Raw genomic sequence first — 27,154 nt, 5'->3', positions numbered from 1 at the left:
TTTCTGTCTGCCTCTTTCTTAGCTGTGCTAGTATCTTTTATAACATATTAATTCTGTCCTTTTTAATGAAATAAATGTATTCAGTAGCAGAGCAAATAATAATGCAGCAAGGGCAATAATAATGCACATTATAATTTAGTAGAACTTACAGTGGATACTTAGTAAAGAGCTTGAAACTCTGCCAGATGGTTATAGGTACACAAGAGAAATCCTTTGCATTTTCTTCAAATGAAAATGTTGCAAAATTGGGTTTCCTGCAGCTTCCTGCAAAACAGTAGTATAAATAGCAGGAAATGCCACTTATATTGGCTCCTGCTTTGTGTGTCTGTGTTTCTTTTTTTTTTTTTTTTTTTATCATAGCAGTCAGTCTAAACATTATTGGATTCAATACATCCTTAATCCATCTCCTTTTATTTCAGTGAGTTAGTGATAAATCTGACCAAGGACAGATACTTTTGCACTGTTCCCTGGCTGTGTCCTACTGCTTCTGCATACATGTGTGTTATTAATAGCTACAAATAAATGTCAGCAAATAAGGGCCCCCTGCAATTTTGAGAAAACAATCAGAAATGGCCACAATTGATGACATACAGATTTTTCACAAAACAGAACAGTGTCATTTTTGCCCCACTCCTTATTAAAATGATGAATATTGCTTTATTTAGGCTACCTGTGGACTACGTGTATTAAGAGTGGGGGGAAAAAAGCCACAAAAGGAAAAAAGCAATTCACAGCAGTAAAAGTTAAATGAATGTGAAGGTAATACGAAAAAGGTTTGCTACTGTCTTATCTTCCCCAGCAATTTCTCTGCTTCTGAATCTTATGTATCATTTTTTTTCTACCCCCTGCTCTTGCGTTTGATTTTCTGTGACTTACATGCATATGTTATCGAATGGTTTTAACTTTCAGTACTATTAAAAGCGTACCAGTGATCTGCACATTGTAAGCATGAAGATGATGCAGTCATTTGCAGTGTTTCTTCACACCTGCTTCACACCTGAGGTTTGTGAAAGTGCTTGTATTGAGAAGGTTTTGAGAATGTTTATGTAATATGAAACATATTTTTGTCATTGCAGTTTCTCCTGTAATTCTGATTGCTTTAAAATGTCTATTTTAGGTTTACCAGAACCGAACCGAGACAGTATGTTCCAAGGACTGAGAATGGATCAAGGATTCTACACATCAAAAGACTTTCTACCTTTGGTGGCAATGGCAAGTAAACCAGGTGTGTAATGATATGTAATCTTGGCCAGTAAGTCATTCGATGTTTCTGATATGTCAAAATGCACAGCAGCAAATGTCAAAATGTCATACAGCAGCACATGAAATTATGAAATACCTCCCAAAGAGCAGATCTTGGGCAGGATTTCCTCCTGATGATCTACAACCTAAGGAGAGTGGTCCGCATGGTCAATCACAGAGATTGTAAAGTAAATAAAGATACGTTATATAAATATATAAGCACATGACAGTTTGCTTTCCTTATTAAGTTTTGTTTATGTTATATATTCAACAGCTGTCATAACCTTCTTCTGTAAATTACTATTGTGATGTAAATATCATATAGTGAATCTAAGGTGATCTTGAAATGATCTGACGTTGAACAAAATGTTGCCAATCCTGGAAAGTGGCTGCTTTGAATGTTCTAACTGATTTTACCTGTGACAGAATGATTCTAAATCAGTCATGCTGTATATTTTGCAGATATGTTTAAGGAAGCACTGGTCTCTTACCTAAAGTACAGTCTAAGGACTCAGGATTCCTTGGGATAGGATAATAGAGGCCTAATAAGGCAACACGCAGTTCCACAGACATGAAATATAATCTTGCTTTTTACTTTTAAGTCCTTTTGAGTGCAGATTTGCCTGCGTTTGCGATACAAGAAGCTCTATAGCTGCTTTTGGTAGCCCTGAATGCCAGGTCATGGGCCCCCACACAGGTGCCTCACAGGGACCTCTCGATGTCTATACCACACTCATTCATGGTATAGATTCCTCAAAGTATTAATGAGGTATAAATAAATGTAGAGTTTTTTTATATATATTCAGTGCTGTATGTGGTCCTACACGTAGGACCACATATTTAAGCACACATGTACCTTTTTTGTCTACAAACTGGATTTCTTTGGACCATCTGGAAACTTTAGCATCAAATAGAGCTGCCTGTTTATTTAATAGACTTTCTGTAAACAGCATCTTGAAGTATTTATGTCTTACGGAAAATGAATAATTCTGCAAATCAAGCTTACTACCTCCTTTTATACAAAATATTTAGGAAGGGAAATTCTATCTGTTGTGTATCCCATCTGTCCCATTTCTTTGCTGTTTTGATCTAATAGTTTATTTTTGTCTGGTTCTGTGAGCTCAAATGAGTTGGGAGGAAAGGCTACTTTGAAGAAATGGCTAAAAAGAAACAGACTGGGAATATGTACAATAATACATTTGTTGATTAACAAAGGAAAAGTAAATCCTCCTAAACAATCCCTTTTGTATTAGTTTGTCTAAAAATACTTTAAGAATTCTGTACGAGCGTGTCAAACTCATGTACTTTGTTTACTGCCTGCGTAAGTGTCTATAGTACTGGAATCAACATCTTGGAAAATGTTGTGAAGTAGTACTCCCTGTTTGCCAGTATTTTGTATACTAAGTCTACTTAAAAAAAAAAAATTACAAATAGCGGAGAAATTCCCTTTTCTGCCTGAAAGTAATAGAGTTCAATGTCGTTGCTACTATCTGTTAATAACCAAACCGAGTGGTAGGATGTCTGTTCTCCTTCCATTTATATGTGTGAATTTAAGACACAGTATCCTTGAACTAGACAGTGAAGTTTTTTTGCGATTGTGTTTGAAAATCTCCTATGGATATAGCAGGATACTCAGAGCAGTAGAATGCTGAGAGTAGTAGAGTGTGGTAGTTATATGGTCAGCTTAACCTCTTGTGATTTGAATTATTGGAGGGTCATTGAGAAAATATCTTTAGACTTTGATATTATTTTTTAAAATTGCAATAATTTGTCTAATCAACAGTTATGTTTAAACTGATGAAGTGCAGTCAAGTCTACGTAGTCCACATAAGCAATTTTACTATAGAATTTCTTGTGTGAATCATCAAAAAGAGTGATTAACAAATATGTAATGTCATCGTTCTCTAGATGTAGCTTTTTGCAGCTACATTTTGTAGTTACTTTACATTTGCAGCTACTTTTGTAGCTTTTTTTTTTTTTTTAAATGGGGAGAGAGGTGAATGAAAAGAATTTAATTTTTGAGTAAAAAGATGTTACAATGCTAACCTGACAGGACCTCAGACTTACCAATGTGTTGGAGCTTATATCCTTCTCAGACAGAAAGGTGTTGCCTCTTAACAGTACTGACTAGGAAATTATGTATATGAGTGTATCTTAAAAATGGGAATAAAACTGTCTTTCAGTGAAGCACAATAATTTGATAGTGACACTGCATGCTTGGAAACTGAAAGATGCAATTTTACACCGCTTTGTCTAAAAGTATCTTTTAAGCTGTCATGCAGAAATGGTTTCTCTTCTTGAAAATGGGGTTTTCCTTTCATCTTTCAGGGATGTGTGCCTGTCGCTCTCCATTGCCATCAATACGTGGAACTGTGATAGTACTCGGGGCAGGAGACACGGCTTTTGACTGTGCAACATCTGCCTTGCGCTGTGGAGCCCGTCGCGTATTTGTGGTATTCAGAAAGGGATTCAATAATATCAGGGCTGTCCCAGAAGAGGTAAAACTGAATAATAGCATATGTGAAAAAATATTAATTATTAATGTTATTTTTTCTGTAGGGCTGAAAACTGTGCTCTGTAGGTACTTAAAATATAGCTACTAAACTTTTCTAAAAAAAAAACCCTAATCTTAAATGTAAATGTTTATCAAAGGAACGGTCGTATCTATAGCTCTGTATAAGTCATTTTTCTCTATTGTACATGTACCCTCCACTGTAAAGTCAGAGCACTTGCACTTGCAGGCAGGGGGGTGGAATTTCTTATAAATTAGAAAATATAAAATTCTTAAACTCCTGGAAGAACTCCAGAAATGAAGCATTTCCAAACTAAAGCAGCCATATGAGTATTGTAGGTGACTCTTCAGGTCATAGGTCCTCGAATGAAATTTTCTGGCTGCTACCTAATGAATGTCAGTGATCGTATCATTGTCTTGGGAATCTATAAAAATTTTTAAGGAAATTATTACAGTGATGTTGTTTTTGAATCCCTGCCAATGGCAATGAAGCCACGTCATCCATCACATATTTCAGTTGGTTGATCTGCTTTTTAGTTTGGCTTTGCAGTTTGGCATTTCTCCCTACATCTGCATATTTTGAACTTGACTTGGCCTTTCAGTGTATCTGTATTACTACAGGAGGAACTTTTTTTTTTTAATTGGGTGGTCTTTTTCCATCGTAATTTATTTGGGGCTTACTTTACACTCTTGTGTAATTTCAGTAACAGGAACTGTAATGTATCTTCATCATGGAACTGAAGGGGATTTAATTCTCTCTCTTCAAGAATGTGAATATCTTGTAGAACTTACACAAGGGGAATGGAAAAGCTTAAAAAGGAATAGAGGGTCTCTTGCTGTGTAATGTACTTCAGTTTCTGTTGCCCTTCAGATTTCTAGACACAGGTAATGAGGTTCTGGAATGCATTGCAATGAAGACGTTGTGCTTTGCAGATTCTTGCTAAGCAGGAGTCAGTCATTGCAGTGTGCCCAGGTCTTTGTTAGCAACCTGTGTAGGTTCTTAAAAATCACTGATGTACCTACTGACCGAGTCACAGAGTGGCTGTAAAAGTTGTAAAATCAAAATATCTTGAACTAGAAGTGGCCACACAAGAAGGTCAGATAGGATATTCAGTGTACGAAAGTGGTACGTCATATGTCACATAAACACAATCAAGTCCTGAAGATCTTCCTGCAAGAAAACGTTGCTTGATTTTGGCTGGGGTTTTACCTTATCAGATTAAGATTCAGAAAATCTTAAGTCTTTGTTGTCACTCAGAAAGCTATTTATAATACATGATATTCAATATGTGATAACAAATCTGCTTTAAAATTGCAGGGAACGCTGATCTCATCTTCTTAATTAATAGTGGGCTTTTGTAAAAAAACAAAACAAAACAACAAAAAAACCACCATGGTTGCATAAGGTAACTCTTTTCCCCTTAAAGGATGTGTTAAAGCTAACAGGGAATGATAAGAAAAAAATATATCAGAAAAATATTTCCATTGTAAATCTGCTTAGTGTCACTATGTAGAAGTGATTGATTCAACAGCACTGAAGACTGAAATTGATGTTAAGATGACTATGTGTATGCCATAGAGAGATGCATTCTACTAAGTAAGAATATCTGGTGGCATCATGAGTCAAAAACTTGTTATGAAAACAAAACAATATTTCAGATATTTATTTACCTTTATTCTACAGATGGAACTTGCAAGAGAGGAGAAATGTGAATTTCTGCCTTTTCTCTCCCCTCGAAAAGTGGTTCTTAGAGGTGAACAAATTGTTGCTATGGAGTTTGTTCGAACTGAACAAGATGAAGATGGAAATTGGAAAGAAGATGAGGATCAGGTTGTCCGCCTGAAAGCTGATGTGGTGATCAGTGCCTTTGGTTCGGTTTTAAGTGAAGCTAAAGGTAAAGCTAACTAATGCTGGTTTTTATTTTAGCTGCAGCCATGTCCAAACTGGAAGCTGAAGTATTTTATTACAAAATTATCAAGGGAAAAATATCTTCTTCACTTTCTTAAGAGTTGTCTGTAGACATATGTGTATAAAAGAATTACTTAATGTACAAAAATTATTAGTTATCTGAAGTTAGCAGCAAATTATTGTCTAGCTTCAGACTTATGAAGATTTTTTTTAGTGACTGAAGTCTTAGAAAGTGCAGAACTGCTTTGTGAGAAGTCCTTTTATATTCTTTCAGCATTGAGAAAACTCTGAAATCCTGAGTGACAATTTTCTATTTAAATTTTCTATTTAAAACTTGATTGTAAGACATGTTCAGCTGTTGTACCATATTTCTTTTTGCCAGCATCTTACAAATGCTTATTCCTCCTAAATAACATTGCTATTGAATTAATTAGCGTACTATATTTCACCTGCCAGAGAAGGTTACTCTCCACAGATGTGATGTGTAATGTGGCATCACTAACTACTGAACAAGTCCCTGTCATAGCATGTAAAGCACATGCCGTGGCACTTGGGAAACCCCATAATGAGGCTGGAGGGTTGACATCTCAAAAACATGCCAGGATCTACAGAGCTGGAGTGTCAGCTTCACTAATTATTACTAAACAAAGGAGAAAAGTAAATAAGCTCTGTCAAGAATAAGAGTAAGCAAAAGATTACAACATTTTGCTGTTGCTTTCGTAGCCTTCTTTCTAAAATGTATATAAATATTTATATATTCTAATGTTCCGTTTTTTCCCCAGTCAACTAAGGGGTAGTTCCTGCCCTTTGACAGTTTTGTGAAATGAGTCTTCAAGTGGTTACACAGCTTATGACTGTTGGTCTTATTCACAAAAATTTCTTTGTCTTGTAGGTATACCTTTTAAAGCAAAAGGAAGGGTCTGATTTACAGACCTTTCTGTACCTTACCACATAGAGTAGGAACCCAGATTGAAGATATAGTGACTCAGTATGCTGCTTGTTTTCCTCTCAGTTTAAATGGGATATCAAAGAATGAACCTAGGGATTTAGTCTAGGCTCAATAATTAACTTCAGAGAAACTCATTATGCTGCAACTTTAATCTAAGCTGTGAAATCTTTTTTGCCTATTGAATTAAGCAAGAATTAGGACAGAATTGTTATTCTGATTTAGCTGGTCTTGGTACCTCTTAATTTTTTATACGTATGCAGGAGGACTGTGGCTTCTCTTCTATATAAAGCATTTGTTACATTCACCTGTACTTGTCTAACCCTCGTTATTTATTGTACTTTACGAGCTTTGACCTTAAAAATAGTTGCATCATTCTATAGTAAAGATACAGAAATTGGCACATAGATGTTATTTCAGAGACATAACAAGGTTTTTAGCTGTAACACCAAAAAAAACTTAAAGAGTGTGAGTACAACTAAGAACCTGAGAACTGAGCAGAATTCACTCTGTTTTTTCCCCTCTGACACTGAGTTGGTTATAAAGAGTTTGCACACATGCATCAAAGACAGTTGAAAGTAAAAGCTGTCAACTCAGCAGAAGGCCGACTGACTTGAAATAAATAGATCCTCAGTGTGGAGGTGCTCATCAAGGTTAAGTTCTGAAAGCCTTAGTCATCCGTGTGCTTTCCTCTCCAGGGCACAGTCATGCCAAGTTATCCTGTGACATGTTGTGTGGGCATGAATGCATGAATACAGGTCACGTATAAGTGTGGCAATCGGACACTGTTTCTGCCAGTGCAAAAGGATTTTCAAAAATTCCTGTCATAATGTGGTTTCCATGCTTTTCTTTCTAAACCCTCTTTTTGAAAGGTCTCTGGGAAGATTTTCTAAAACCTCAGTGGTAAATCAAATGTTAGCCCCTCTAATCGGTGTATTTGCTAAACTTGGTAGATTGTATGGTGAAGGAAGAGTTCTGCTTTCTTGAGCTGGCTGTGAAGTTGCCCTGTTTGGAGAGGGAGGGTACAGCAATTTTTTAAAAGACTCTTTTTTTGTCAACCCAAGGTTAGGACTAGGCATCTTCCAGAGGGACCTTCCAACTTGAATTTTTCTTCGTCGATGACTCAGATTCAGGCTGATTAAACATGTTAATTGGTGCTCATACAAAGAGCTCTATCAATTGACCTAATTCATAAGACACCTCTGGGAACTGGGAATGCAGTATTGCTATGGGCTAGGTTAGTGGGATTTTGTCCTGTTTGGTTTTAATACTGTTAAATGCTGATGTTGTTGATGCAAGAATAAAAATTTAAAAAAAAAGAGCAATAAGGGTTAAAATAAGACTTTAGCCCCAATTTGGAGAAAGTCTTCAGGATAGCCTTGACACGCATATTTGAAGTTCTTCTTAATAAGCACATTGCTGTCTTGAGCAGAAGTGGACCATAGATTAGAAAGCTATTTCCACTCTATTATTCTCATTGGGATACTTTTTATTCTTGCATAGTAACGATTAAATTTGCAGCTGAGGTTCGTTACTCTCATGGTAGATATTTAGACTTCTTTGTTTTATTAAAATAAAATGTTAATTATGTTTTAAGCAACAGTTCTATAAGTATTCATCCTCCCATTGGGAATCATATAAATGCATCATTAATTACCAAAAAGCTCTGTTTTCCTGAGTCCATCTTATGCTCTGGAACCTGCTAACAGAGTTGCCCTCTAGACTGTTTTTAATAAACTGACACTTACTAAAACCAGTAAAAAAAGAAATATTCTTTATAACAAACCACTGGAAATAGAGGAAGAGAAATATTTTACATGTTGAAAAAGAAAGATCTTGCAAGCACAAACTACTTTCTTTTTTTTTACTTCATTATTTTACTGAAGCCTTCAAGTCATCATAACTGACCCACGTAAAGAGCTACCAAAAAAAAAAAAAAAAAAAAAAAAAAAAAAAGTTGTACCTTCCCTCATCTTCTTACTCTTTTTCTTGGTTTGTGATTTTGGAGCCCTGCAGTTTGAAATAACAAAACTTACAGTAGCTCCATTCCGAAGTGCAGCTTTCCAATACATACAAATGTAATGTTGTGTCCTCCCTGGCCCTGCATGCGCAGAGCCTCGGCATCTTATCTAGCAGCAGACCCATTGCTTTTAGGTCTGCTCAGTCTATAAACTTTTTCTTGGAGACTTTTTTTCCTGAGCAACAAAAGGGGAACAACATTTCTGGACTGCAAAATTTTGCACTGTTGGTTTCTTCTGATTTGATTTATTTTTGTGTATTTCTGAGGAGAGCCCACACTTCTCAAGAAGAAATCATGAGAAACGATATGCTTGTCCAAAACACACTGCAAAACTTTGAATCTTTTTAGTGGGCAGCAGTAGAGAGGAACTACTTTCATATTCCAGGACTCTCATGAATTTTAGCATGCAAACGGCCACTTTATTTTCCTTAAGAGATGAAAAAGAGCAACGCCAAAAATAAGTAAAATATGAATATTTTTATATTTTGGGAGTATTTTTCTGTTACATGACAAATGAAGGGCAAAATTTTATTTCATGTTTTAGGGAGTTGATCAAAACTTCTGGGCAAGTCCCTTGAACTTTCATGCGGCTGCCGCCTGCGGGGCGTTTCAGGGGGAGTGGGGAGCTGCTTTGCACACCCTTGCTGGGCGGCCGGGTTGCTCCGGCCCTCGATCCCTGGAGCCTCGAGCGATGTGGAGCGGGAAGCAGAGCCGGACTGAGCCCCAGCTGGGACCACCCGGGCTCTCCCTCCTGGCACAGCCTCCCACTCAGGATGGTGTTAGCCCTCATGCTGCTCCGGACTGCTGCATGAGGACGGGTTGTATGGATTTGGCAAATTCCTACGGAATTGGGTAGGAGTTTTCCTGCTGAGTCACTCAGAGTAGGACTTTCCACCCAAAATAGCTTTAGTGAATGGGTTGGAGTGCAGCAGCTCCACACTCCGCAACGATTGCCAGCCTCCAAAGCCTGGCGTGGCTCCCTCAGAAGCTGCGGAGCCCTCTTAGTTCGTAGCAGAAATGCAGCCCTTCCCGAGGGGCACCAGCGCGGCCTCCTCACCAGCCCTGTGCAGGACAGGCCCTGTGTGCCCGGCAGGCAGCCCGTGGGTCGGAGCCTCTCCCACTCTGGAGGTCGGAGCCTCTGCCGCTCTCTCCATGGAGCCACTTTGGTGCCAGGGGCAGCCCAGGAGCAGGGAAGAGGCCGGGAGACGGGATGGTGCCCACCTTCCTCTGCAGGGCCTTTGTGAGCAGTGAGGCCACCGGGGCACGCGGAAGCGGGAGCTTTACATCAGTGTTTAAGGAACATACGGTATAGTGCGTTTTTTCCTCTTTTCCCTGAAGTAATGCTACTATTCACTGTAAAAAAGTCTCTAAGATGGATATCAAAAATAACATTAATGAGCTACTAAAGCCAAAATTACAGGAACTTATGAAATTGGTTAAACATAAAAACCATTAAACTGTTTATTGAAGCTTCACAGATATACTGCAGTTAATGAGCATTTCTGCTATTTAAATAAGCCCAAATTGAACACACATTACATGGATACATAATTAGTCATGGCAGTCAAACACACACAGACTCACTATTAAAGCTTTATTTGAGGAATCTTTTCCATTTGATTTGTTTTGTTAATTAAAATATTTTTTCTGTATTCACTTATATTTTAATATTGTTTTTGCAAGTGCTGTAATTTGCTGCTGCATTTCCATTTGTGTTTATTTGCTCTGTGAAGATGGGAAATGTGGAATATATATTCAGTACTGTCAGTTTTCTTCGTTGTTTTTTGTTAGCATCACTTGATAGCTTTAGAATAATTCGATCGTATGTTATCTTTCATCCAAAAGAATTCTTTCAAATTATATATAATATCAGGATACAGAGGAGAATGCAGCGTAGCCATAGAGTTGTACTTTGAATTTTCAAGAGAAAAGCTGTTAGTTTTGAACTTTAAAGTATGTGAGAATGCAGAGATTTAAAGGACTATTTTATTAGTCTTATACTAAATCATACACCAATGAAAACACTGATCAATTTGTTTACATATTGTTGAGTGTCAAATTCTAGAACACCGTTTGGGGAGCTGATATTCAGGGTCACCTCCTTGGGACTCAGAATTTCTCTCACCTTTGAAGGGGCAGAAAAGATGCTCAGCTTCGTGTAGACCCTTGTTGGCCCCTCTGCCTGCATGCAAGCTGGAAAGTGGTGCCTTCAGCCTCTGCTGCACTGGACACCGATCCAGATTTGTGAGGAGGGAATTTCATGAGTTCAGTAATTCAAATAGAAGCTGATCCGAAATCATGCTCTCGTTGCTTCTTACCTAAAACCTTGGGGGTAGTAAGAAAGACGGAAGACAACAGCCTCTGGATGCCATGATCAACCTTGCCTCAGGGGAAATGTTCTTTCCAATTGTAAAAATAGAGATGGAGGAAAGAAGTTCCCAGTCCGTGAGGAGAGGTTCCAAGTGGAGAATGTTGGGTGCTCTTTGCACTCAAAAACCTTTGGGTAGAATTATGTCTGGGCAGCTATTTTAACACAAAACAGTTCTAAGATAATTTTGAGGAATGTAGTAGGTGCAGGATACCAGAGGTAGTATCTTTTTCCAAACTGAGTAGTAAAAAATTATAGCTTTACGTTTTTTTTAACTATATCTGCAGTCTATCTCTAACACCTTTCTTTACTTTGGTTCAGTGCTATCTTGGAGAAACAAGAGTCATCTATTAAATTGCCAGTGCCAAATCCTGCAGCACTGAGTTTTCCTTGGGGGGTTTCCAAACATGTCTTTACAAGCCTGTATGTATTTAGCCTGTGAGAACTGTCTGGACCACATGCTGAGATGGTACCACTGCATGCAAGAAGTTATTCTATATGTGACAAATATAAGATGATCAAAAGCCTCCTTGAAGTACAGACAGTCTGAGATACAGAGAGAAATTTAATGCATTGATTTATAAATATTACTGAAATATTCATAATAACGCTCCTATCAACCAGTATCAGCACTTCCCTTAAAACCTCTCATTTTCTACATTTAAAAATGTCTCAATCTAGAAGTTGTTTGGTGTGAACTTTAAGCGATTTAGTAATTTTTAAAGGAAACCAGTTCTTGAGTTTTCAATTCTGTTATTAGACTAATATTGCCAGGTTAAGCCAAAAGTGTGTGCTGAGTTGGGGAGATTATGCAAGCAGTAGGTCTTGAAAACAGATGAAATATATCTGGCAGTAAAAACAGATCAAATTTTGCTGGTGTTGGTTTTCATTATATCTTTTCTAAAAAATTGATACCTAATTCTTAGAACTTTAAAATACTGACTTCTGGTTCAGCTGCTGCTGTGTCTGTGAATTTTAGGAGCGCTATTGATTTGGATTCTAGGTCTAAATCATCTTCTGCTCTTCTGGATTCGATGCCAGATGCAAAAAGCACTTTGCATTTGAGTGCTGGGTTTATTTGTGTGCCCATGGTGAGACTGGGAGCATGAGTAGGACAAGCAGGTGCTGGTGTCTGCCTTTCTGCCCCTTTTATTGTTCTGATGCTGATTCTTCCCAACCAGTGATTTTCTCCACCTTAAAATACCCTTGTAATGTTTGATTTGGAGATGCAGGGTAATACAGAGCCTGGGAAAAAATCATACTCGTAATGATATGCACAAAAGATGTGTTTCAGGCTTGCTCTGTGCTTGAGCATGCATTGGGGCAGTGCTAGGAGGTTGCCCTCAAGCTGATGTGGGAGATGTATCTTTGTCTTGGGCTAGCAGGTTTCTCTTTACACGTGTGACAGCATGACTACATCAGTTTAATTGACCTTGGCAATCTGCATCTGCTAGTGGTATGTCCCTGGGGCACACTGCAATTTTAAGCTGCACTGTATTGTGGAATCTTCTGATCCTGTGGAGTAAAAGCTATATTAAAAAACAAAAAACTCATTTTGATGCATTGCATCAGGATTTGGCAGAAATAAATATATTTTGAAGTGTGATTATTATTATGAAGTGGTATTAAAGTGTCATGTGATTATAAAAGTAATGTTAAAAAGCAAACTGAGCAAAATTTTGCATAATAAAAGTTACATTACTATAGAAGTAAAATGGTTTTTTTGAGCAATTTATCTGTATTTCCATTTATTTCTATGCAGTATATTTTTTAAATTAAATATGCATTCTTTGAGAAGACAATTTTAATTCATGTACATAGTGCTTATATATGTTGTTTTTTAACATGAAAAAATGAAAGTCTGTTAAGGAGTGTTTTACAAGAATTTAGCAACTTCAATGAAGTAAAGGTAGCAAAGATGCTGTTTTCATGCAAGCATTTTATTTTGATTGTTGACTCTTCTTGTGCTTTTGTAATTTTTATTTTCAAGTATAGGCTGCAAGTTTCAAAGTGAGCCTTTCTTTCAGGATGTTCAGAGTTTAAATATTAAACAGAATGTTTTTGACTGACTGGAATCTATCTTTTTCAGAAATACTTTTTGTTAAAACCAGCCTGCTTTGTCAAACCGAAATTGTGTTAGCATAACATCTCCCAGTGGGGTTATGTTACATCTGAAAAACTTCAATCAGCTTTAATAATCACATGTCAGAAAGCAGCAGAGTATCGTTTCTGTTGTGAGGGTTAATAGGTGCAGGAAGTAAATTCTAGTCATCTAAATGAATTTGAAGAAATTGCGACAGAAGGACTGCTTTTGGCTTTAAACTTCAGAAGTGTGCTGTGTATTAACAATTCACAAGAGTTCATGATAGTTTACTTAAGAGAAAAGCACTTTGATATTGTAAGAGCAGTGCAAAGCTGGAGGTGGAAGGAAATTATTGTTTCACTGTTGGTACTGCTCAGTAAGAGGCTCTTCAGAATTGTTCACTATCAGCTGCGCTTTTTTTCTGGCAAACGAACAGTCCCAAGGAAAATGACTTTGTGATTTCCAGTTTCTGGAATATCCAGTTTTTTTTCTCAGGGAGTGACCAAAAGACCATTAAGAACAGTTATTTCTTGTGCCTGTGCCAACTCAGGCACTTCTTGTGAGACTTGGGTGCATTTATTTTGTACACAAGGCTGGCTTTGCAGGCACATACGAATTGGTTAACTCCCTACTGTTGCTAAAAAGCCATTCCATGTAACTGATGCTCTTCTCCAGGAGTCCTGTTGGTTGTTATGTACCTCCGTTAGCTCAGAAGTGCTCGTGTGTCTAAACAAATTTTTAATTTGTTCTGTAAATTCACGTTTAAGTGAAACAACTGGAACTGCTTTCTGATTGTTAATCAGCGTATAATGGATATTTTTTAGAAACTTTTTTCTTTGTTCTGTTAATTTGTTTTTCTTTCACTTTAATTACAGTCAGAGAAGCCCTGATGCCTGTCAAGTTTAATAGATGGGGTCTCCCTGAAATTCATCCAGAAACTATGCAAACAAGTGAGCCCTGGGTGTTTGCAGGGGGAGACATTGGTGGCCTCGCTAACACTACAGTGGAATCGGTAAACGATGGGAAACAAGCTTCCTGGTACATGCACAGATACATACAGGTGATTTTATTTTCTTCTTTCCAGTTTGTATGCTTTAACATACTTTTTTCCTCATTATTAAAATAAATGTTACAGGTTTTTACATGAAGTATACATGTTTTAAGCAACTAATACCTAGGTAATCTGGTGATTTTTACATTACAGTTTCATTCAAATGAAAAATTAAAAATGCACATAACACATCCGTGATGTTGGATAGCTAAGCCCAGCTTTGTTCTTTTATCTTAGCCTTGTTCAAATCCCAACAATATTTTTTTTGCCTCCCAACTCTGAATTCCAGTCAAGGGTAACAGCCTTCCTGTGCAATGCGTGGTATTAGTAGAAATCCTAAGTGGATGATCAGGTTAAGGGAGGGAACAACTTGTTAACATTAAAAAATATAGTATAAAAAGTAAAATCTCTCAATACTGTGTAAAATTAAGAACCAGCAGGGTTCTTACAAGGTCCTTACAGGGTCCTGTAAGGGTTCTTACTATACTAGTATATTTAGAGCGTAAACACGTTCTGTTACAGAAGGCTTACAATTGTTAGACCAAAACCCAACGTTCTCTGATGAGACTGATGAACTGGACTTAAGTCAGGCCAAAAAAAAAAAGATATTGTGTGGATGAAGGAAGCATTTACCTGAGAAATGTCTGGAACAATCTGGTAACTGTGTTTTCCCTTTGTGTGCCCAGCATGTGGCTGGCTGAGCTGTTACCTCTCCTTGCCTTAACTTTGCTAACATGAGACCAAGCATACAGTAAATGCAGAGGAGAAGCAGAAAGGCTGCCAGAGACACAGGGCTGTGTGTGGAGAACCAGCTGACAAAGAGTGTGTTCATAGTGCAAGGAACTTTAGAGACGTGATACGTGATTCATTCTTCCACAGAAAGATTTGAACAACTGAAGTTGGGACTCTAACAGCTCGATGTCTTTCTCCCCCATCCATCTGCTCAAAGCCTCTCTGATTGCATGTTTGTGCAATTTCATGCTGTTGAGGTCTGATTTCACGTCCTAAAAATACTTCAACTGAAAGCTTGTTGTTAGTATCCGTGCATATTTTTTCTCACTTACTTTAAAGCACTGTTTGTGTCCTGCCTTCTTAGACCCTATAAAAATGCTGAGTGTGAAACATCTTTAATCCCTGACCTGCTTGCTTGATTTTGCAGTGCATAGTGAAGCTGCCAACTCTGATGGGAGGAGAAGGGGCAACTCCCTTTTGCCTCCTTCCTCTTTAACCTCTAAAAACACATAAATCACTTTTAGAAAACCTCCTTTGTAATGTTGCTTCTTCCTCAAAGCTCGCTTTTTTTTTTTTTTTTTTTTTTTCCCCCCTCCCTTCTGGAATGTATCAAATACTTTGGAAGAAATCTGAATAGTCATGGCTTGAGAATTAGAATTTTAAATCAAGGAGGCTTGATACTGGAGTAGATCCGTTACCCTTTGCAGGTTTCAAGGCAGCTTATTCGACCTTACAGTCTCACCAGGAAGCTAATGGGAAAGCCTTACAGCAATCTTTGCAGGAAAGTTTCCAAATGTCAAGTGTCACCTTTCCAGCTGTTAGATGAATGGGTAGCCAAGGGGCATTTATTTGGATGTGCAGCCCTTGTAAAATCTGGTTGCTGTGGTGGAGAGCGCTGTAATTTGGCAATTTGCATTACCAGTGTTTGGACCCAGTAGACATTTTTGTGGCCGCATGAAGGTTTGATTTTTAAAGTTGTGATTTAAGAGAAAGAGCACTTAATTATGATATATGTAGTGCAGCATGTGTGGGGATGGCTGCATGTGCACGTGTATGTGTGTGCTCATTCCACAGATTTGGTTAAAAAATGGAAAAAAACACTCATGAAGTTTTTTCTCTACTGCACAATTCCAAGACAATCTTATTGCCGTCTGAACATTTGGATCAAATACACATTAGATTTAATTAAGTACGCTGATTCCATCTAAGCATTTGTATTTTATAGAAATAGGTACTCATTTCTAAAATCACTGGATACCTTTGCACTCCTTGCTGTAGATAATGCAATCAGTCTTTGCACAATAAAATCAGTTCCTAATATTTCTCAATCAGCCCAAGACCATGTCAAAAGCTGGAATTCAAACCATCCCAGCTACTTGCTGAATGCACTTTGTCAGCTTCTCATATTTCAACCTGCTCCAGACAAAAAGCTAAGCAAATAGATGGGTTTGATGTGTGCCCTGGAACTCCAGTCATCTCAAATTCTGGCATGTGATCAAGCAAAGCATGAGATCCAAACTCAAGGACTCTCCAACAGAAATGCCGTATGTTCAAAAATGGTAATTATTTTCAGAAGCTTCTTGGCTGCTCTTGCTTTGGAAAATTTCCATCATTAGTTGCCTAAATATCTCCTGACTCTTTAACATTTTTCCTCCTTCTCTGCTAAGCCTGGGTTCATCCCAGATATTGTTGCCTGCAGCTGTGTGTCAGGTTAGTTTCTGTAAATTCAACCAGTTAAGGATTAACCCAAGGACAGCTTAGTAGAACTTGTTTCAAAGTACAGTCAGTCCTCCTAGAACAATCTTTGCAAGTAGATAGAGATTCAAGCAGAATCAACGCAATCTGTGCAACTGTCTATTATTCAGACAGTGTTTCAGGATTCAGCCTTTTTTTTTTTTTTATCATTCCATGAAATTGTGAAGATTTCCATAAAATAATCTTTATCATTTATTTAGCTCGAGGATTGTGATGGCCCTCATCTTTGTCCAACACTGACATTATGATATTGGGCAGAAGCAGTATAGGCTGCTCCTCTGTGTTGTGACCCATGAAGTATGGGAAGCCATTTCTTTGATCAGTGAATGAGATTTAATAAGGAATAGTTGTATTCAGGAGAATTCACAATTACTGCAGGACTAACATGATTTCTCATGCCTGCCTTTGAGAGCAAGGACAGCTCTCACATCACAAATCTTCCTCTTTTCTTTGGACATCTGTGCGAACCTCAGAGCTTCATTCCTGCCCGTGGAATATTCACACCTGTGGAATGTGTCTCTCTTACCTGGCATTCAGACTGCTGTCATCTTCTCATACAGTCCCTCTTAGAAAGGCACTTTTCTCTCTTGGTTGCAGTAATATTTCTACCTTATTTTGTTACTGTGATCTCTCCAGCATTTCTTCTCAGCTTAACCATACGTGATGACCTTAAAGGCTACAGGGCTGATCACCAAATGACAGAGCACTACACTTAAGATGCCACACAATATAGCTTTGAAATGTTATTTTATGGTTTATTATTTTTTCTTTAATTTATGCTTTCAGTACATGCATTTTGTATTTGAAGAGTATGATTGCTAATTATTTTATGAAGGCTGACCATTCTCATGTATTCCTCCAGACATGTATTAATGTGCATTATTTCATAATCAATACCAGAGATGGGTGGTTCCCAAGAAGCTTGTCTTTGAAGCTGTTAGTTATGGTTGTCTGCTTCTTTTCAGGGTAACTGAAGGAAAAATTGAATGCCCTTTTGTTTAGCGTGAACAACATGTGAGGCACTAGCATAGAGACCAGCAATAAACCACAATTTTCAAAAGAAAGGGGGCCTGAATGCAAATTAGGAAGCCTGGAATTTTAGTTGTTTACCGCTGAGAAGGCAACAGCCCTGTTCCAGAAACAGGTAACCAGGAAGGATGTTAGAAAATCTCCATGCCAGTGCTGTGATACAGACAGCTTAGAGAGCCAAACCACTACCTGGAGAGTGGTCTTGGCAACTGTGAACTATTAAATTGTCTCCTATTAGATTTCTACTATGCTTAGGAAAACATGGGTCTCTCTAGGTTTCTGTGAAGAAAAAAAAGTAATAAAACTGCTCACTTTTATAGTCCTATCTCTGTGAAAGGCATGAAAACAGAGTTGGACCATATTGTTGTGGTCAAATGTTTCCTCAGCCTAAAGAAAATGAAAGTCACAAATTGCATTGGGTTTAAAGCTCAGTTGCTGTCTCAGGGCTGTGTCAGGGCAGGGCAGTGACTGGAGCAGATGCTTCTGCTCCAGCCAACAGCTCCTGCAGCGCCCTCAGCTCAGCTGGTTGGTACCAAATTAGAGGAGTGGGCCATACTTTCTGTTTTCTGTTTTAAAAATCAAGGGAAGAGTATTATAAATAAGCTCTTGCCCGCAGGCTTTTTTTCCCGTATTTGTTTGTGCAATGTCAGAACAATCCTTCATTATAAAGATTATTTTGGTTTTAGGAACCTATAAAACATTTGAGTTTGTTGAACGAGTTTTGCTCTGTAGAAAACAACACATCAGGGCTTAGTAAATTTATTTTCCTTATAAGTGTTGTGCTGAAAGGATAAACTAGCAAAAAATAAATAGAGCAAATAGGGAAGTGATATAAAGGAGGAAGATAAATCTGCAAGGAAATATAGCCACTGGCTATTGAACCTTCAGCTGCATCTTCAGTTTGTTTATAAAAACATGGTTTATTCTCTGGAAATTGCTCTCTTTTCTTCTCCTTTCTCTCCCACTTCCATTCTTAGCAAGTCTTCAAGACTGGCCTGCCCTGTGTTCCTCCCGGGTCTAGGTTGGGGTGTGTGGGCAGTGAGGAGCGAGGTGCCCGAGGTGCCTTGCAGGATGGGGGCAAACACAAAGGATTTTGGGCATGGGTAGGTTTTTATTCTTGTGAGTATTCAATTACTTAGTACGAAAAGTTCTCAAAACTTAGGCTAGCATCATTCAACTATTTTCAGTCCTTTCACAGTATCAGAGAAATCGTCTCCAAAACGTATCCTCTCTGTGCAAGGAACCAGAGAGCTGAGGCTTTCATCTGAGAGGCATCATGAACCCATGCAGGCCTGCACAGGGAAAAGCAGGGAATCTCGCCTCCTAAACCAATCTCATAGTCAAAAGGCATTAAAAACAGCAGCAGAAACATCCTCCTCCCCTCGCAGTCATTAGTTTTCCAAGGTAAAATGGAGTAAATACATTCAAAAATCGGAAGATGGCAATTGAAGTGACTTTTTAAAGCTAGGAAGTGCTGTGATGTTATGCTCTGGTGAAAAAATATGTTAATTCCATCTATTACAGCCTGGTCAGGATGTTGTTCAGTAACCATACATGCCAAAGGATTCTTTTTGTACCAATTTTTCCAATATTAGATGCAACATTTACCATGAAAGAATTTGTCTAACTTTTGAGAGAAAAGGCTGAGATACTGCCATTAAATTAGAAAGCAAACATAACTTTGGTGTTTCCTGACATAAAGTGTATGTTCTTCTTTGATCCCAAATCAAAGCCTAATTTTCTGTCATCCTTAATATACTCATATTGTTGTGCCTTTATTGATAAGTATCTTGTTGTATAGGCTGCATTTTTTTTAAGAGGAGAAGAAAGTGCAGAGGCCTCAAAGCCTGTTGAGTTACGGATGTCAGGCTGCTGAGTGGTCTTTCACATGGCCCTTTCCATCATTGTCTACAAGTCCCTACGTCTCTGGCTGCTTGGACACAGGTCGCTCTGTCCATCCCCTTTTTTTTCTTCTCCATGACTGTAGACAGGCTGCTCTAGAGGATGGAACTGTCTATTCAGAATAGTTCTGCAAACCTTTGGACTGAATTAGGCTAGTGATACACACTATGAAATAGCTATTTTGTGATTATTAGGTATTTCCAGCATGTTTGTGCACAAATGCTGTTTGGACAACTGTTCAGTATATGAGTGTTGTGTATATTTCAGTGTTTTGAAAACTTAACATATACTTGAGCCTTCCTGTTGTTATATACAAGTGATTCCCTTATCAGGGCTAATAGTAAATTATATACAAATTAATAAGCAAAAATTATTTTTTTACAGTCTTTATATGGTGCTGCTGTTTCATCTACTCCAGAGCTCCCCCTCTTCTATACACCTATTGATTTAGTAGATATCAGCGTAGAAATGGCCGGACTGAAGTTTTTGAATCCTTTTGGTCTTGCTAGTGCAACTCCTACTACTAGTTCTTCAATGATTCGAAGGGCTTTTGAAGCTGGATGGGGCTTTGCTGTCACTAAAACGTTCTCCCTGGATAAGGTAAGGAAGTATTTAAAGCCATATTCAGTATTTAGCCATTTTTTTTTATGTATTTGAAAAAATCTGAATGTTCTCCACAGATAAGGTAAGGAAATATTTTAAAGCATATTTAGCATTTAGCCTTTTTTGTGTGTGCTTGAAAAATCTTAGTGTTTTGGAAATGTTGCTGTTGAATCTAGCTAGCAAAAGGACAGCATGGAAGCACCATGTAGATGAAAGAATCTTTAAGGATCCAATAGCATGATGAAATGGTAACACAATTTTGGGACTTGTTTGCTATTAAAGCATATGCACTCTTCCCTTTTATTTCACAGTTCAATATTAGCCAGCTATTTTTTAAAAAGTATTGTAGTAAAAATATTTTCTAGGAGGAATCTGAATGCAAAAGAATGAGTAACAGCTTTGTTGAGCAGCTCAGGAAGATGCCAAGGACTGTCAAGATAAACTGCTGAAACTGAGGTGCAGTGGCAGTGTGGTAACGTAGGTGTGACTTTGAGGCTGGTTTGTGGAACAGAAAGGTGGAGGCATCTTAGTGTGTGCAAAATGCGTCCTGAACAAGAGATTTTGGCAGTGAACGAGAGGACAATTTTGAGAAAAGAAAAGAAACAGTATTTGACCTGGGACAGAGCTATGCAGGGAGAGAAATGGGATCAAAAATAAATCTTTGGGCATAGGCCTGAGTAACAGTGTGGGTGATGGTGATGTGATGTCATTCGGTGATGAACCATGGCATGGGCTGAAGGGAGCTTTGGAGATGAACTTGGATCCAAGAGGCTGTATTCTCTTATGCTTGGCCCAGAGATAAGATGCAAAAGTAGATTGATATATGGAGACCTTATCAGGAGACAAAAGGTGGATTTGTTAGGATAAATTCCTTAAGAAAATTAGGATGATAGTGAATCACTTATTAAAAACACTGTTTAGGTCAGAAGTGGCATTGAAGTACATTTAGCCCTGACTTACGTATAGAGCACACTGTCAGTTGCAGTTATTCCATACCTAGACTGGAGGCAACCTGTAGCCAATATGGAGATTTATTTATTAATCAGTTTTACTGCTGCTATGCTTGCAGTCTGGCCAGCTTGTGCATGAATTACAGTGTATCTCAGGAGCTAAGCAGGCAGTAGCTGGGTAAGAGCTTCAGTGGGAATTCTGGAAGGCGCACGGCCGTGTTAGAGGAGGTGATGCTGCTGTTCTGCTAAGCAGCAGCCTGGCCCCGAGTCGGTGCTAACATCGTGGTGGCAGCGCTGGCTGCTGGAGGGGTTTGCATGGAGAACTTTCACGGGAGAGAGGGGTAAAAGCAGTGGTTATAAGATATATTTTGTTTGTTGCAGTAAGATGCAAAATGTGCAGCTAGTGATCTGCTCTAAAGAGGAAAAGATTGGAAAAGTGTTTGTGATATATTCTAGTCCACAGATGTTTTTAGCAAATTTTTCTTGCAAGCCATGGTAGGAGGCAGCAGATTTTCTCAGGTGCTAAAGCCTTGAATGGTTTTGCTCTCTGTGGTAGCACCATGTCCCACCCAAGTGCTGCTTTTCCTAGTTTTGTCTTTTTCTCAATAGTGCACATTCATAGGTGTTGAGCTATAGTATTTGTGGCATGATTTGTAAGCATGTCTTCAAGGTACTACTGAAATAATTGCTTTAATTTATAATAGCAACATATTAATTGATGCTATGAAAATCAATATTTCAAATGGGAAGAAAAACTCAGTGAGATACAGCAGTTCTTCTGTGAACCTTTAGTATTACACAAAGACCCTGCTCTGTTAGCATAGCTTTGTAAAAATAATCAATAGAGAGTTTGAAACAACATAAGTCAGTGTAATGTGTTTTGGTTTTTAAGCTCTGCTTCTGATTTTGTGGCCGTGAGTCCTGTGCCGTGCTCAGCAGGGAGCAGAGCGCTCTCCCGGGCCGTGGAGAGGGTGGCTGGGCTCTCCTGCCGAGTCCTGCGAGTGAGTGACTTGGTTCCCGAGTGCTTGGAAAGCATCACACATTGCCATGGGAGGGAAGCCGGTCTGCCCAAAACAAGCGTTTTGGACTGTGCTAACTTGATTTTCAAACACCTGTATTTACTTCACTGCATAATTGCACTCAGCAAAAGGTGAGGTTTTTAACCCTAAGAGATCCAGCAAAAGTTTGTTCCTGCATCCTACTGTACTATGGCTGAGGCATAAAAAGAATTAATATAATAGGTGAAATTTGTTCAGAATATTTATGCCTTTAAATATGCAATACTGTAAATATTTTAGAAGGTGCTAGTTACTAGAGTATAACACAAGCGTTAATTATAAGCTACTGTACTTGTATGTGTCTGTAGGTATCTGTGGGGGGTGGTGATTTGTAGGATTTTGTTTACAAAATTAAACATGTTTGCACAGCTGCATTAATTAATATAAAGTAGATTTGTTCCAGAAATGAGAATAACTGCTTTTAAAGCAGCTATCACTTGGCAAGGAAAACGAGGTAGCAGAACAAAAGTGCCCAGTTCTACACATCTTTTTCTACACCCACATCTTCCCTCTTGCACTGCAGGGTCAATAGTTTAGTTCTCTGTTGGTTCAAATTGTATTTTGTCTTATTCAGATAACTCTGTGCTGCAAACTATTATTTTTAAATTCTGCTGGTGAGATATTAAAAAAGAGATATTGCTGGTGAGAAATAAAGGAGTTGCATATAATAAAATCCACAGTAAATGAATACCAGTCATGATCTCTTTTAAGTCTTTCTTAGAAAAACAGAAAACTACTTGCAGAATGAGAAATACCGATTATTTAAACAAGATAACAACGAGTGGGAGGTTTTTTTTAGCATAATTGTTACACTGAACCATTTACTTGTTATTACAGAGTAGTGTGTAGCACATAAAACTTGAAATAAAACCCGTAGTCAGAAGATAAAGTTCACATTCTTAACCGTAATATCAAAATAAGTCGGAGGTTATTTGAAGTGTTTCCCTCTCCTCTTTATAATTTGTCGTGTGCCAGAGTGAGAACTTCATAGCAGGCATTGCGTTTTTTTCCAGCTGAACTCAGGCTTTATTGTTTCCTTACTGCATTATATAGGCTGCTTAGAATAAAGAAGAACTGGCATGGCAGAAATGTTTGCTTTGATTTTTAAATGCTGCCTTTACTTCTAAAATTTAATTCTGATTAATCAGATGCATCCGTCTTTATTGTGTTGTGACATGCTTTGATTTGTGATGCTGTCGCTTTCAATAATATGGAAACAGTTGCCTTTATTATGAGAAGCAGCAGGAATGCAGACTTAACTTCACTCCTAATTTCTGCCATTTTTTTTCATTGTGTAGAGAGCAAGTTGCATGGATGATTTTAAAAACAAAGCAGCAATTAAAACTAGATTAAATTTTAACTAAACCACAGTAGAGAAAACTTTCTATTCATAGTATGTGTTTATATAATTCACTAGATTTCTACTAGATTTATAGAAGATTTTACAATATACTTGCAGGAACATTTCTTAATGGAAACCATTGCTAGTAGATAGTTTATCCTGGCTACATGGCATTTTTGTGTCCTGTTATTGCAATATGAGGATTCAGGCTTCAGCTAGTTCTGTTGTATACATTTGTACTATGTGCAACTCACTTTATAATTGGAGGTGGTAAAATATCATAGTACAATGACACATTGTTTGCCATAACGTTAGTATTTTATAGAAGTGAATCTATTAGAAAAGGTATATTTTTATTTGATATCACAGCATAGTAATTTAGACTAAACTAGTTATAATTTATGGTGCCAAGCCAAAAAGCTATTTAAGCTGCATTAAAATGCAGAAGCATGACATTTGAAATTCTGATGTGCTTAATATGACAAAGGTTATTCTATGGAGTTTTGCTATAATATGAAATATTAATATTTCACAATAGAGTTTTGATGAAGTACAATTTGCCTAGCTTGCATATGATAAAGAAATTAAATGCTTACCAAGGGAGTTCTGTAAGAATTAGAGCCCTGCCTGAACATCTGCTTGAAATGTTATTATCCTGTCCTGCTGACAGCACCGCTCCCTCATTGTTTTTCTAGATTGACAGCTGAATATTGTACTGATTTCTGCAGCAAATATGTTTAGGTGAACTTTGTTACGATTTTTAGGAATTTAGAGCATGCTTTTGATTTCCATCCCGTAATTTTTTTTATACTCTTGACATTTGTAGATGCCAGATTGAGGTCTAGCATGCAGGCACTAAGATAGACCATTGACTTGCAACGAAATGCCAGTTGATATCTCAGTAAACAGAAATATTACTATTCTTTATTGTGTGGTCTGTGTGAAAGCTGTATGGGCTTTCTTTGGGGAGACAAATGATCAGATTGTTAATGTCAAATATAAAAAAGACTGTTTGCCTTTCTGCTAAATAACATCAGACAACTTTTATTAACTGCAGTTTTTGAACAGAAAAATGAGCATTTTACAGGATTCTTTACCATGTGGAGCTCTATGGGTTGAATTATTTATTGTTTTACAAATGTTATACTAATTATTTATGTTCTTAATTTTCTTAGGAATTCATGCAACATTTTTTTCATATTTCTGAAAGAATTTTAATAAGAAATACCAGCTGTATTGTTTTTCTTGTCTTTTTTTTTTCTAATTTCTAATTGTAGTGCATAAAATTAGCAAAATATCATAGCAGAGGCAAAAACTCTTCTGGAGATAGGCAACAGCATGTAATTATTTTAAAAACATCCTGTAAATTCAACATTGTATTTCCCTTGAATATTTTTATATAGAAAATGTGCTTTTCGGCTGCAAGGAGGACCAAACCCCGCTGTGAATTTGAGCAAGTGGCAGGAAAAAAGGTTTCCCTACTGTTTGTCAAGAGCACATTTCCCTGCGCTGTTGCACTTAAGGGCCAGGTCTCGCTCGCTTGGGTTTTGCCCATCTCCGACAGAGGATAAAGAAGCTGCAGACTCTCTTTCAATGCTGGTGCCTTTAATAGCTGGAAAAGCTGCTAAGGACGTGGAGCAGGCTGCCTGTGAACACTTTGCTCCTGACTGTTCTCCTTATGCTGGGTCTCCAGGGCTCTGTGTTCCCTTCCTGCGGAAAGAAAGGAAGCCCCATCCCTGTCCTGTGCACAGTGTGACATGGGAAGGGCAGCGGGGCCGGAGCATCCCGGGCTGGCGCCTTTGCCCCAGTCTTGGTGCGTAACCAAGCGCCCCATGCCAGAGCTCACGGCTGGGCCAAGGAGATTCCTTAGGGTTGGAAGGGACCTTCAGGGATCATCTAGTCCAACCCCCCTGCATATGCAGGGTCACCTAGAGCACGGGGCACAGGGCTGCGTCCAAGCAGGTTTGGAAGATCTCCAGAGAAGAAGACTCCACAGCCTCTCTGGGCAGCCTGTTCCAGGGCTCTGTCACCCTCACTGCCAGGAATTTTTTCCTTAAGTTCCTGCAGAACTTGAGTCTTAAACCTAGCAGGCCCGCTCAGTGGCACCACTGACTTTACAACAGAGGCAATTTGGACTGTCTTCATAATCTGCTTTTACCATAAGTCTGATTATTTGGGCCAAATAGTATTTCGAATGCTGAAGATAATGAATTGCTTTTGTAAAATAAGAGCTTAGCAACTCTCCATAGAAAGTATCTCTATGTCTTGGGGATGGTGACTATGGCTTTAGAAATGAAAAACTTTTTACTATTTAATGGAAAACCTTAGACCTCGGAAAAACTGCTTGCTCCCACGTTCCCTGCAGCATTAAGCATGGCTGCAATGTTGGCTGTGAGGAGAGAGACGATTTGATTTTTGGGGAAATCTGTTTTTTTTTAATATATATATTTATATATTTATATTTATATTTATATATATAAAGTATATATGTATAGTATATATATATAAAGTATATATGTATTTTTTATATATATATATATAAATAAATATAAAATATAGGTCTGGAGCACAATGTGACAGCTCCTCCACAGAAGGCAGATAGGGATCTGTCATGCAGCGAGCAGTGACTCAGGAAACCTGCTTTCTCAGGAAACAGTGGATCAACAAGGAGCTTTCTGTGTTTCCCTCCTCCTTCCATTCACCCCCATGTAGCTAAGCTTAGCTGTGACACTTGTGTCAGGTGCTCCGTGAACCGCTAAGAAGCTATAGCTCTTAAGAATGGCTCTATCGAGTGCTCAACATTTCCCAATTTTATCTTTAATCTGAATTTTTAGCCTTAATAAACAGGATCTTGAAAAACATGTTTGTAACATTCTTCTGTCAAATACTCAGATGTGATTTTCTGTAGTTGTTTCACATGTCCTTGGAAGATTGTTAGTAATCCTGGCAACACCTCAGATAATTTTCTGTCAAAAAGGAGTTCAGCTAAAAAGGCAGTTTCAGTGTAAGCTAGAAAGTGCCAAGTCTAATTCTGAAATTTAGAATTTTCACACTTCAGTTTTATTCTCAATTCAATTTTGTTGCAAGCTCTTTTTAGTATTTTGCTTTCTTCAAAACAACAGACTGTATATAGCCTTCTTTATTGGCATTAATCTATTTAGTACTATGTTAGGAAAAGTAGTAGAATATTCTTCTCACTAGTTATGTAGAAACAAATTGCTCATCAGAGACAATGGCAACAGAAAGCCTCATTTGACTTCTTGGACTTTTCTTAGCACATTTTTTAGTCTGGTTGCTGGCTTTATTTTCATCCCATTTGTATTAGTGAATGTTCAGTATTTTGTTTTCTCATTTCCACATTCTCATACGGAGAAAATCCAGAATGCAGCGGCTTCAGTTGGTCTACCAAGGTGCTAAAGTGGAATAAGGAGAAAGTGCATTTTGTGCCTTGGTTGCTCCAGTTTTCTGTGCGGCGTCTTTGCTGGGGCTTGTGTGCAAAATCCACGTGCAAAACAGCCCCTTCGGCAGCGCTTCCTGGAGCCGGCAGCCTCGGCACATGGCTGCATAAACCTGGTGCCAGCCTGTGTGGCATGCAGAAGATCCAGGTAAAGCTGATAGGTACTGGGGCAGGTAAAGCAGATAGGTAGTGGGG

At 38.2% G+C, this 27,154-nt stretch overlaps 1 protein-coding gene across 1 annotated transcript in view; it reads left to right on the top strand.

The window, feature by feature from the left end:
• Positions 1-27,154, top strand: part of DPYD (dihydropyrimidine dehydrogenase) — a 277,603-nt gene that overhangs the window by 119,639 nt on the left and 130,810 nt on the right. The window contains exons 9-13 of the mRNA XM_026038025.1: positions 1,118-1,225; positions 3,571-3,740; positions 5,439-5,649; positions 13,956-14,140; positions 19,934-20,149. Coding sequence (XP_025893810.1) covers positions 1,118-1,225; positions 3,571-3,740; positions 5,439-5,649; positions 13,956-14,140; positions 19,934-20,149 — 890 coding nt within the window. The remainder of the gene's footprint in view (positions 1-1,117; positions 1,226-3,570; positions 3,741-5,438; positions 5,650-13,955; positions 14,141-19,933; positions 20,150-27,154) is intronic.

This window comes from Nothoprocta perdicaria, unplaced genomic scaffold (genome assembly GCF_003342845.1).
Source record: "Nothoprocta perdicaria isolate Ctin4 unplaced genomic scaffold, notPer1 scaffold_20, whole genome shotgun sequence".
Lineage (NCBI taxonomy): Eukaryota > Metazoa > Chordata > Aves > Tinamiformes > Tinamidae > Nothoprocta > Nothoprocta perdicaria.
The sequence above is the reverse complement of the archived record's forward strand: the minus strand, read 5'-3'. Positions and strand labels throughout refer to the sequence as shown.